The 13,363-nt window shown below is 36.9% G+C and overlaps 1 protein-coding gene across 2 annotated transcripts in view; it reads right to left on the reverse strand.

The window, feature by feature from the left end:
- Nucleotides 1-13,363, reverse strand: part of ltn1 (listerin E3 ubiquitin protein ligase 1) — a 117,538-nt gene that overhangs the window by 23,805 nt on the left and 80,370 nt on the right. For both annotated transcript variants that reach the window (XM_069890026.1, XM_069890027.1), the window contains exons 15-20: nt 8,648-8,801; nt 8,190-8,391; nt 6,347-6,500; nt 4,173-4,280; nt 1,198-1,340; nt 222-372 (exon numbers count right to left, since the gene is read on the reverse strand). In XM_069890026.1, the coding sequence (XP_069746127.1) occupies nt 222-372; nt 1,198-1,340; nt 4,173-4,280; nt 6,347-6,500; nt 8,190-8,391; nt 8,648-8,801 (912 nt within the window). The remainder of the gene's footprint in view (nt 1-221; nt 373-1,197; nt 1,341-4,172; nt 4,281-6,346; nt 6,501-8,189; nt 8,392-8,647; nt 8,802-13,363) is intronic.

Consider the following 13,363-nt stretch of genomic DNA (forward strand, 5'->3'; position numbering starts at 1 on the left):
ATTAACTCAATATTTTGAATTTTATTCATCACCATTTATTGTTACAATTCAAATTAAAAAGGAATTCATAAATCATATTTTTAAGTGTCAAATTATTAAATATGTTCAAATGATTAGGCAAACTTTTACAACAAGCTACAGTAGAATATCCATGCTTTCAGCTGGTACAATGTTTTAATCTAAAAATAAGCAAAATGCAAACATTTAGAAAATTAGCTTACCAGTCAAACAAAAATATTTCCTCTTCAAGATTTCTCCACCCCATAATTATATTTAACACATCTATAAACAGTTGATCATCCAGAATGCGATTGTCCTCATCAACCCTTTGCTTTAAGTAGCTATTTATAATTACAAGGCTTCCAAATCCTCCTGTAAAATAAATCCAAGCAGAATACATTTTATATACAAGTGATTATCAAGCTAAAAATTAAATGGAAAATTATTTTAAATCATGGAGTTAAATGAAACATTAAGCTTCATTTGCAACACTGCACTCTAGGAATTACATGAAGGCCATAAAGAGGTAGCAGAAATGTGTTACTCAAATGGTTCCAGAGATAAGAGATATCAGCTAATAGATTGGTCTAGTGCAAAAATGACAGAGATGTGGTTTGGTAGATGTGCATAGGATCCTGACTGGTTTAGAAAGGGTGTATGAAAGAAAGATGTTCCCATTAGCTTTGTTTCATGGACCAAAGTGTTACATTGAAACCAAAACCCCATAGGCAGCAATATGGTAATTTACTCATATCTTATGGAAACATGAAACAAAATACATGGTTCAAAATAAGTTTAAGGATTTATAGCATTCAGTTATAGCACTATGCTCCATGAATGAGTTAACAGTCCAAAAGAAATGTCTTTCATAATACTTTAAAAAGACCATTGGAAAGTTTCAAAAGTGAATCTACTCGATGAAAAGCAAAGAAAATAAGTCTGCACCTGTTAGTGAGAAGTGGCCGAATTTGCAGCTACAGTATGGGCTTATTTATTTTTTATGCTGTAATATTAAATATAGACCAATCTAACAACTGTAAATGAATTCATCCAGTGGAAGTCTATGTGATTACAGGTGGAACCCAAGGTCAGAATCAAACTTAGACTCCTAAACCTGAAACAACAGGACTAATTGCTGAGCCACCCTCCTTTAAAAACATTTATTATGAAGTTCAAATGAATAAGCAAGATACAAACCATCAATGCTGGTAATTTCTGGACCCTTGCATGTTGAAAGTTTTGCAATACACTGGACCAAAAGAAGATGTTTATCTTCCTGAAGAATAGATGGAATAATATTCTGAATAGTGTGCAGATTTGCTTCAGTCAAAGGGAAAAATCTGGAATAATAAATTCAAATGTTTAAGCAAAGACTGTAAAATGTAACTGAAATCAGGTATTCACAGAATTACCTACACCACCGACAGACTATATATGTCTTTCCGTTCAAAACCAGAATTCATCTCAGCAACAATATCCCAAAACTGTAGAACTGAATTCTCTCTCTCTCTCTTACTCAGAGAAAAACATGTTTTTCTCTTCCTGCTTGCAAAACCACATGATCCTCTTAGAACAGCAAATGGCACTCAGACTCTGAGTTCTTTCATCTGTTGCTTTTCAAAACAACAATCCATTGGTGAAGTCTCTATAGTCTCTCCCCAAAGCTTTTGGAAAGGCATTTGGAGCCTATCTAGCTTGACCAGAGCTCCAGTATTTTAATGAGATCTGTTTTGGCGTGTTTGTACGTGACCTACACTAAAAAACCTCTCCAATTTATCTCCCAAAAATATATCTATATACAATATAAAACACAACATATTCTGAAGGAAATGGCAGAAGTTATGGTTGATGCATTGGTGGTCATATACCAAAATTCCTTGGATTCTGGGCAGGTCCCGGCAGACTGGAAGACAGCAAATGTCACACCACTTTTTAAGAAGGGATGTAGGCAGAAGACTGGAAATTATTGGCCAATTAGCTTGACGTCTGTAGTTGGAAAATTGCTTGAAGCCGTCATTAAAGATGAAATAGTGAAACTTTTGAAACGTAAGGGTTCAATCAGGCAGACGCAGCATGGTTTTAGAAAGGGAAGATCTTGTTTGATAAACTTGTTAGGATTCATTGAGGATATAATGGGTGCGGTGGATAGAGTGGAACAGGTTGATGTTGTATATTTGGATTTCCAGAAAGCGTTTGATAAGGTGCCGCACAAGAGACTTATCAGTAAGTTACAGGAAAGTGGAGTCTGGGGAATTGGTTGTTTGACAGGAGGCAGAGAGTCGGGATAAATGGGAGTTTTTCAGGTTGGCAGAGAGTGGTAAGTGGGGTGCCGCAGGGGTCAGTGTTAGGCCCACAACTGTTCATCATTTACATTGATGACTTGGAGGAGGGGACAAAATGTGGTGTAGCCAAGTTTGCGGATGAGACCACATTGAGTGGAAGAGCAAATTGTAATGAGGATGTGGAGAGTCTGCAGAGGGATATAGTTAGCTGGATGAGTGGGCAAAGGTCTGGCAGATGGAGTACAATGTTAGTAAGTGTGAGGTTATCCACTTTGGCAAGAAAAATAAAAGAGTTGAATATTATTTAAAAGGTGAAAAACTACAGCATGCTGTTGTGCAGAGGGACTTGGGAGTGCATGAATCGCAAAAAGTTAGGTTGCAGGTGCAGCAGGTTATTAAGAAAGCAAATGGAATGTTGGCCTTCATCGCTAGAGGAATTGAATTCAGGAGTAGAGAGGTAATGTTGCAACTGTATAAGGTACTGGTGAGACCGCACCTGAAGTACTGTGTCTAGTTCTGGTCTCCATATTTGAGGAAGGATATAATGGCTTTGGAGACGGTCCAGAGGAGGTTTACTAGGTTGATCCCTGGGATGAAGGGGTTGACTTATGATGAAAGATTAAATCATCTAGGATTGTATTCGCTCGAGTTCAGAAGAATGAGAGGAGATCTTATAGAAACATATAGGATTATGAAGGGTATGGATAGGATAGATGTAGGAAGGTTTTTTGAGCTGGTCGGGGAAACTAAAATGAGAGGACATAGTCTCAAGATTCAGGGGAGTAGATTTAGGACAGAGATGAGGTAAAATAGTTTTTCCCAGAGAGTAGTGAATGTTTGGAATTCTCTAACCAGGGAAGTAGTTGAGGCTGCCTCATTAAACATATTTAAAATTTGGTTAGATAAATTTTTACATGATAGAAGAATTAGGGGATATGGGGAGAAGGCAGGTAGGTGGAGTTAGGTCATAAATTAGATCAGCCATGATCATATTGAATGGCGGAGCAGGCTCGATGGGCCATTTTTGGCCTACTCCTGTTCCTACTTCCTATGTTTCGATGTTACAGCCAAAACACTCAATTTTCCTTTGTTCTTTTTTTCGTATTGCTGATCCTACAGGAATGTTGTCATTCTGGCCCAAGTGTGGAGAGGGCAAATAGAAGCAAAATCATTAGCGATACATCAATATGACAATAACAACATATTGGAAATGGTTCAATATGAAAAAAGGTGACTGGAACTTAGTAATACAATTACAAGAACTGCTGTATTCAAGTCTTTAAAAAAGCAAGGCAAATCTGTTGAAAATGTAAGCAAGTTGGAATCTGTGACTAAGTCTCTCTGGAATAAATAAATAACTGCCCTTAATTGTGGGTTATTATAATTACTAGAGTTTAAGCAATAGTTTCTCCAAATAAATGTGTGTTACTCTACAGTTTAATTCTCAAATCTATATCAAATAGTATATTTGCCACAAGGAAAACCATGTAAAAACTGATTTTCATTCAGTGAAATATTTAAAGTTTTGAATCAAATATTTACGGTATATCAGATTAAAAAAGGCAATACAGTAAAACCCCCAGTATCCAGCATCTATGGGGATTGGTAGTTGCTGGATAAATGTATTTTGCTGATTGCTTGATATTGTGTGTTGCGTGATTGGTGAACTAACCACTAGGGAGTGCCAGTTTTAAACTTGCGTATTTTTTTAACCTATTTATTTTCTGTGATTCTTTTGCTAGTTGCTTGAATTCCAGGTAACAGGGATTTTACTGTGCATTCAATGCACCCATTCTCTCAAGATGACAAATTGCCAGCATCAATAAAGGTAGAGACACAACATATGCAACTTTATTCAACAATCGACTAAAGATCATGAACAACCCTTACCGATCCATTGTAACATACAGTTGTTTTAGATTGCACCCACTATCCGTTTTGGTTTCAGCAATATACCGAGAAGTGGTTATAGCCCAAAGCAATCCACTCTCTAATGACCTGTTTGAAAAAAATGATTATTTGTAGCTCTAGATTTGAGTTGGGTCATTGCAGCATAAAGTAGATACACAAAATTGATAAATAAACAGTGAAGGAGACCCAGTGAGCAAAAGGCTACTTCTATTTCACTCTTTTACAAACGTTTGAGAAATAAATTTATAAATACATCAATCAAATAAATATAAAGCACACTTGAAATTAACTAAGGATCCAATTTATTAATAAATTAAGATTTTTATGCGGATTCTACTAATAAGAACCCTGCAGATGCTGGAGGATGTACAATACTCAAAAACAAAATACTGGAGGAATTCAGCAGGTTATCCAACATCCAGGAAAAGCAATAGACAGTTGATGTTTTGGGCCTGAGCTCTGCTTACAATCAGTTGTTTTCTCTTCCTCCCCTTCCCACCTGTATCCACCTAACCCTGAGTCTGTGCTCCTCCCTCTACCACCCCTCTTTATTTCAGCGTTTGCCTGATTTTGAACATACATTTTCAAAATTACTATAAAGTAGCACAATTGAGGTATACTAATAGAATGTTTGATTTGGAACATCCACCCAAGTGGGCTATTATTGAGTTAGCTATTATTGTTGAGAAGAATATGACTCAGTTTATTTATAAATGGAATACTAAGTTATTAAATCCACCTATTTTGAGACATTTATTTGAATTATGGAGGAGGTTGAATGATGAGATAGGGACACAAGGAAAAATTTCAGGTAAGACATCTTTATATCAAAATAAACTTTTTCCCTTTAATAATCAGTTTTTGAAAATATGGTATCTAAAAGGAATTAAAACTGTTCAAGATTGATATGAAGCTGGTTATTTTATTTAATTTCGAAGAATGAAAGAGAAATATGAAATTCCAAATAATACTCTTTTTGCTTATTATCAAATTAAAGCCTTATTATTGGATAATTTTGGCTATACTTTAAGATTACCAACACAGTCAAATTTTGACATTTTACTTAGTGAAGGAAATAAAAAAATTATTTCTGAAATGTATAAATTATTGCAAAATAAGATGCCTTGGTTAGATATCCATAAATTGAGATTAAAATGGGAAAGTGATTTGGGTATTGTAATTGAGCAAGATGACTGGAGATCTATATGTAAGGATAGTATGATGAAGATTATTAATGTTAGGTAAAGGTTGGTTCATTATAATTTTTTACATCAATTATATTTAACTCCTCAGAAATGAAAGAGTTACAATTTGATTTCTTCAGATTTATGTTTTCGATGTTCTAAAGATGTAGGTACGTTTATACATTCGACTTGGTTTGTGATGAAGTTAAGGGTTTTGGACACATCTTAAGGAACTTTTAGAGAAGGTGGTAAAGATTCAATTACCTATGGATCCTATATTGTTTTTATTGGGAAATGTTAAAAAGTTGACTTTAGTTTTGAGACTAAGTGTCAGACTATGTTTTTAAGATTAGCAATGGCTGCAGCACGGAAATGAGTAGGTATTACTTGGAAGGATGAGATTGATTTAGGATTACAGAGATGGCATATGGAGTTGTGGTCATGCATTCCATTGGAAAAAATAAAGTATAATTTATGAGACAATTATCTTTTTTTTCTAAAATGTGAAGCCCTTATTTGGACTATATGGGGTTAAAATGTTGAATTCCTTGATGCCTGCTGTGATACTGAGGCTTCGATCCATGGCGGCTTAATGTATAATTTTGCTTAATGGTTTAAATCTCCTTTCTTTTTTTTCCTACTTTGTAGTCTATAGGGGGGGAGGAGAGTGGGATTGGGGGGGGGTGGAGGGTGGGGGGAGGGGGAATGGAACTATTTGTATTGTAAATGGAAAATTTAAAATAAAGTATGAAGAAAAAGGATTGTCAGACAGCATCCAATGGAGACAAAAGGCATATTCTGTTTAACAACTTCACTCTGTGATAACTTTATGGCACCGAATACATTTTTCATTATACTTGCGAGCTTTTAATGGTGACATATTAATTGGATTTTATTGCATATTGCAATAAAATGAAAGGATTTATAAAAGTTAAAATATATGTTTAGTCATAAAATCAATTTTAGTACCTGCTGAAGAGAGATTCACATGTTGTGCTATAGGCTTTCCTCAGCCTCTGTATCATATCACAGTCCAGTAGTAGTTCCTGGTATTTAGAAATCGTTGAGCAAAAGTCTTTCATTTCTTCACACCACTGCAAAGCGTAGAACATCTCTGCAGCAACTATCAAAATCATAAACAAAATTAAATCATTTTGATACTCTTTTTATGCAAAATGCAATAGATGGTTCTTCAATTTAAAGATTGTCATTCATTGTTATAATACTATCACAAATTTGGAAGCAATACATCAAGGCAGGTCAGCTTCATCCACCTAAAGTATAAGTCACACCGTCTCATCTATGTTGTCATGCATAAAACAAAATATTTTGCATATCAGCATAACATCTAAACAAAATTTCCCCAAAATAATTTTATACCAAGTAATTTGTAACATCATAGTTATAGAAATCATTAAAAAAAATGTGGACAAAGGAGATAATTTTGTCCATCTGTCTGTGACTACAAGCTACATGACCTAATCTTACCTTCCAGCCAAAATCTGTGGCCCTGCAATGCACACACCCATGCAATGCTTAAATGTGATGTGAATTTTGGTCACTATTACTCTTTCAAGCAGAGGATTTTGGAGCTTCATCATCCTCTGGTTGAAGAATATTTCTTCATCTCCCTTGTAACCACTGTACCAAATTCTTTTGCACCTATGCCCCCTGTTTTTTGTCCTCCCTGTGTGAAGGGAAATAAGTCCTTCTTATTTGATCTATCTAGGCCATTCATAATTGAATATATCTCAATTACATTTCTTGTCAGCTTCTCTCATTCCAAAGAAATAGGAATAGCCAATCTAATCTCTCTTCAAAGGTATACCGGAAATTTTTTCTAGCCCTAGTAACACCTTCATACATCTCCTCTCCAGTGGAATCACACCTTCCCTGTACTTTTACAATATTTATATACAATACTCTGAACTGTGGCCTCAAGAGCCTGTAGTTTTCTTTCTCCACCCATGTTGATGGTACCAATATGGACCATGGCCTGTGAATGTTCACCTTCTTTCCCAGAATGCTCTATAAGGATCCAGTTATATTCTTGACCTTGGCATCAAAGAAGCAAAATATAATTCTGGAATATCATCAATGATCAAATGCTCTCTAACATTTGACTTTCCAATATCTTCCATACTGCTGAGCCTCCCATAGTTCTTTGGCCTTGGTTCTGGCTAAAGGATGAAGAAGATCCTGCTTAGAAAGTAGGATCTCTTCAAGGACTCCTGAATTAACTTTCTGATCCCTTTTTGTGTCTCCTGAATTAACCTTTTGCTCCTTTTTTTGTGCCTCCAGTTTCCAGGTGTGAAAAATCAGCAAGGTGCACAACGGAGGGGGTTTAGTATCAAGGAGTTAAACTGGGACAGGTATTGGTAATTTAATTGTTGTATTTTGCTTCAGTTTAATCTTTGACTGCACTCTTGCACTGCAGGCAACCACTTTTTGAAACATGCCATATGCAAAACACATAGCTTCACTGACAGACAGCAGTGACATCAGCTGACTACACACCCGACTCACATGACTATCCACGATACAGGAAGCACACAGCAAGAGATATACATTTCATTGGTCCAAGGAGCATCTTTCTACTTGGATTAATTCACTGGGTTTACATAGTTTTATTTAATTCTCAGTGTAGAATTATTTAATTTAAATAAAAAGCTACATCTTTGTCCTTGCATCATCCTAGGAATCTAAATCAACAGATTTAGTTAGTCATTTAATTATTCAAGAGACTGGAAGGTGGCTTATTACTTTTTATAACTTGCTATCACTGTAAATGAAAACTCACGTACAAACTTACTTTGTGATGTGGATGTAACTGGGTGAATTTCCTTCTTTTCAAAAAAAACATCATCTTCTACTATCTGTAATACCACGTGGCATAATAAAGCTGTGGTACATAAATGATTTGGTATCTTGTCAGAAGAGCAATTATTACTTCCAGTGAACAACACATCTCTGTTCAGACTTAACTGTTCATTCAGCAACACTTTACTCAGCCACTGTGATTAAAGCACACATTAAAGGTTTATAGCTTTTATCATTAAATGTTTAAATATTATCAAGACATACCTAAATTTTAATTATACATTAGAACTTACAGTCTTGCAATTAATGCAAAGAAAGATAATTTTTCATTCTTGATAAAAACTACATTTTCAATAAAAATGTGCACAGTATTACCGAATGATCTAAAAGCCACATGTTAAAAAAAAATCCACTGCAAGTTTATATCTTAGGTAGAAAATTAGATTTTACCTGTGGAAAAAGTCTTTGTCTTAGATTTTCCCACTCAGAATTGGTTGGAGCCATACCTTCAACCAGTATTTTGAGATTATTGAGCGACTGAGGTTGAGTTCCTTTCAGGATTTTATCAACTAAAGTATGAACACAAGAAAGAAGCACCTGCAGACTTTACAAGAGAATTTGTTTTGTTATTGTATCTAATCTCCACAAACAATTCATAAAGAAAGCAATCACTAATGAATTGAGTCTATAATTCAAAATGGTACTGTAGTTAAAAAAAAATCACCAGTTTAACAATCTTTTAATTCAGATATTTTTCAAGTTTCCATTCAGATTGAGTTTATCATCCAATGAAAATTTCAGAATTTCATATGGTATGCAATGTTACCTAGTTTGAATGACAATTTGGCTATCTGTTTGAAAATAAGAAACATGTGATGTATGTAGAGGAACAAATACATTTCTTCTCACAAAGTGTGGTTAATACATTTCTTCTCACAAAGTGTGGTTAAGCTCTGGGATTGTCTTTCCAGGCAGAACCATAGAATGTTACAGCACAGAACCATTCGACCTTTCCGGTCTGTGCTGACCAATAAAACTAGCTAGTCCCACTGACCTACTTTCATTCCATAACCCTCTAGGCCACTCCTATCCATGTATTTATCCAATTTATTTTTAAAACTCAAGATTGAATCTGCATTCAGAAGGCAGCTCATTCCACACTCCTACCACTCTCTGAGTGAAAAACTTTCCCCTGATGTTCCCCTTATACCTCTCCTCTTTCAGCCTAAAGCCATGACCTCTCGAATTCATCATCCCCAAACGAAGTGGAAACATCCTACTCACATCTACTTTGTCTATATCCCTCATAATCTTATAAATCTCTATCAAGTCTCCTCTCATTCTTCTTCGTTCTAAGGACTATAGTCCTAACCTGTTTAATCTTACCCGGTAACTCAACTTCCTGAAGACATGCAACATCTTAGTAAATCTTCTCTGCACTCTTTCAATCTTATTGATATATTTTCTGCTGCTGGGTGACGAGAACTGCACACAATATTCTCAGTGTGGCCTCACCAATAACTTGAAAAACTCAACATCCCAACTTCTGTACTCAATACTTTGATTTATAAAGGCTAAAATGCCAACCCTTTACAACCTTGTCCACATGTGACACCACCTAAAGGGAACAATGTATATGTATTCCCAGATCTCTTTGTTCCTCCACACTCCTCAATGACCTACCATTTACTATGTACGTCCTACCCTGATTCGCTCTTCCAAAGTGCAATATCTCACATTTATCTGCATTAAATTCTATCAACCATTTACTGGATCAATTTCATAGCTGGTCCAGATCCCTCTGCAAGTTTTGAAAATATTTCTCACAGTCTATCGTTGTGTCATCAGCAAACTTGAAGATCCAATTCACCACATTATCATCTAGGTCATTTATATAGATAACAAGCAATAATGGTCCCAACACAGATCCCTGAGGCATCCACAGCCTTTCCCTTATCAACCCTCCTGGTAACTTCCTCAAAAAACTCTACAAGATTTGTTAAATATCACTACCATGCACAAATCCATGCTGACTGTCCTTAATGAGCTGATGACGGTCTAACTATCTATATATCCTATCTGTCAGAAATCCTTCAAATAATTTATATACTACTGATGTCTGGCTCACTGGCCTATAATTGTCTGGTTTACTTTTTGATCCCTTCTTAAACAGCTAATCCTCTGGCACCTCCCCTGTGACTAAGAACATTTTGAATATATCTGTCAGGGGCCCTGCAATAACAATAGGAGCATTTAAAGGGAAGATATATATTTTTAAAAGATCATGGTATTGAAAACTATAAAGAAATGGCAGAGAAGAGAAAATATGACTGGGCAGGCCTACAGTCTACTTTTTGCATCCATTTCTTGTGACAACTAGGAAAATAATTTAAATACAAAGTAATGTTCCAAGGCACTCAGATACATCCTGGAGGAAGAATACAACTTTTATGTAAATATACTCATAGATTAGATCAAGCTATATGATCAGGAGACTACAAATGCTGGAATGTGGAGCATAAAACTAAGCTTTTGGAGGAACTCAGCAGGTGAAGCAGCATTTGTCAAGTCAAAGGAATGGCTGATGTTTCGTGTTGAGACCCTGCATCAGGACCAGAGGGTAAAGGGAAGAATGTCATTCTGAAAACATGAAGTGGAGGGCTGAGGCAGCTGCTGGCAGGAGATGTAGATCCAGGTGAGAAGGGGTTGATGGGAAGGTGCAACTAGGTTGGGGAGGGAATGGTAGAAATAGTGGCAGAGGGAGGTAGGCAGTAAGTGGAGATAACAAAGTATTTCAGATTATGGAATCTGCAAAGAAAAACATTGAGCAGAATCAGATGAGAGAAAGATGGTAGTTTGTTGAGAACATTAGGGGGAGAGGATAGGGGACCCAGTGAGTTTAGCTCAAGGACGATATGCAAATAAAACCAGATAGGGGAGGAAAAAGAAACTGTCTCACAGGGGGCTGGGAGGGTGGTTTGAAAAGAAGACTGTGTATGAGAAAACCTGGGAGGATCAGAAAATATTACTGCTTTCACCACACTTTGAGGAAGAGAGTTCCAAAGACTCAATTCTCTGAGTGAAAAAGTTGCCCAATCTCTTTATGGGGACCCTTCATTTTATGATAAACTTCTTTCCATTAGTTTTAGATTTCCCAAAAGACAAGTCAATTTATCCACTTCCAGCCTGTACAGGATAAGGAATGAGGCAAAAATTACAACCATAAAAAGCAATGGAATGCCTGGTAAGAGAGAATATGAAGGGATTTAAATCAAAATAAAGACAGCAAAAGAGAAGCAATGAAATAAAGGATTATAAAACAAAAAATTAAGATATGTTTGAGACACAGAAATTAAAAAAGTAAGAAAGACATTTTTAATTTGTATGTTGAGATAGACTCGGGCTATTCAGGGATTATAAAGGTAACAGACGAGTCGCTTTAATCTTGATTGCTTTACTGGATGGCACGGTTAGTATTGCAGTTAGCGCAATGCTGTTACAGCACCAACAACAATGGGTTTGAATCCTGCGCTGTCTGTAAGGAGTTTTTACGTACTACTCGTGTCTGCGTTTCCTCCTACTGTTCAAAACGTAACACAGATTGTAGGTCAATTGGGTATAATTGGGCAACACAGGCTTGAGGGCTGAAATGGGCTGTATGTCAAAATTTAATTAAAAAAAAATCAAAAAAATAAAAGAATCCTTGCTACAGGAAAGAATTAAGCAACTCGAAATCATGTGCAGAATAAATAGTGCAGATATCAAAAGGTAACATCTACTTTTATGAAGTTTTTGAAGAGGTAACAGAGTAGATAATCAATAAGGTCCTACATTGTAAACGATGACTGAGATCACAAAATACAGAGTAGCAGAAGCAGACAGTGGAAGTGAAAGGTAGCTATTCACAGTGAAGGTGGGTAGTGAGGGTCTACTTGGTTCTGTACTGGGACTACTGGTTTTATAATTTACATTAAAAAATGTGTAATGAAGAGCTTGAATTCTAAATTTACAGAGGGCATTCATGGCAATATGGAGGAAAAGAGCAGAATAATGAGAAGCTTGCAAAGGGCAAATACATGTAATTGGTAAATGAGAAATAGATTAGATCAGATATGATTTATTGTCATGTAATAAAACAGAAATGTAATATTACATGAAATTGTCTTTAATCTGTCCTACGGCAGCTACGATTCGCCATGAGCATTGCCTGGCATCCCTTCAGTCAGAGAAAGAGAAGCAAAAGAGAGCATCTCCCACCCCCCACCTCCCCAAAATCATTGTGTATACATGAACCTGCCTCCAGCACTGGAACAGCCTCTGGGGCTACACAAGACTCCAGTTTGATTCAAACAATCAGCAATCCAAGTCAAGTCACAAGTTTATTGTTATAGCAAAAGTACAATCTGAGCCCATATCCAAACCTCCGACACGATGAGGAAGCCTTCAGCGCCCAGAGTCCTTCTTGCCCTTATCACCCTCTTGAATCTTGGTTCCAATGCCTGGATCTCATGAGCCAGTCTCCAGCAGCCACATCCTGGTGTATGAGTCCTTAAGTCTCCAGCAGCTTGCAGCCTATGTGGATTCTTCGGCTGCAAGTTGCCAACAGCTCGCCGCCTGTGTCTGTCCTTCAGCTGCAGAGCCCCTCGCTGGTCCGCCACCATGGTCACTGTCCTTAGGGTTGTCTCCTCTGTTTCTACTTCTCAATGGGAGGTGTTCTCCCCATTACTGGTGCCCTGTGCCACTCCACTGCTCTCCTGGAGTATGCAACCCCTCAAGGCCACTGCCAAACACAGGCACAGCCATCTTGGGCCCAGACCCTGCAGTTGCATGATTTTAAATAAAACACAGTCGGCACCTTTAACTGACCATTTAAAGCCTGTACAGAGCCATTAACAGCAAGTCTGAATGGTAGGACTCTGCGGGGCAGTGCTGGTTCTCTGCTCCCCACTCTCCCCACGTCCGCACCAGCCGCAGCATTGCAGTTACAGCAACTTCAGCTGTGCCGCACAATTAAATGAAAATAATCTATTTTACCGAGAAGAGTCACTTGTTTGTGGGAGAGAGGATAAACAAAAGGATCCCTTGACTATCAATAGATCAATCACGGTTTATGTAATGGATACCAAAACCTTAAGGAAAGTAAACCAATCACAAGGATTTATTCTG

This window comes from Narcine bancroftii, chromosome 7 (genome assembly GCF_036971445.1).
Source record: "Narcine bancroftii isolate sNarBan1 chromosome 7, sNarBan1.hap1, whole genome shotgun sequence".
NCBI classification, from domain to species: domain Eukaryota; kingdom Metazoa; phylum Chordata; class Chondrichthyes; order Torpediniformes; family Narcinidae; genus Narcine; species Narcine bancroftii.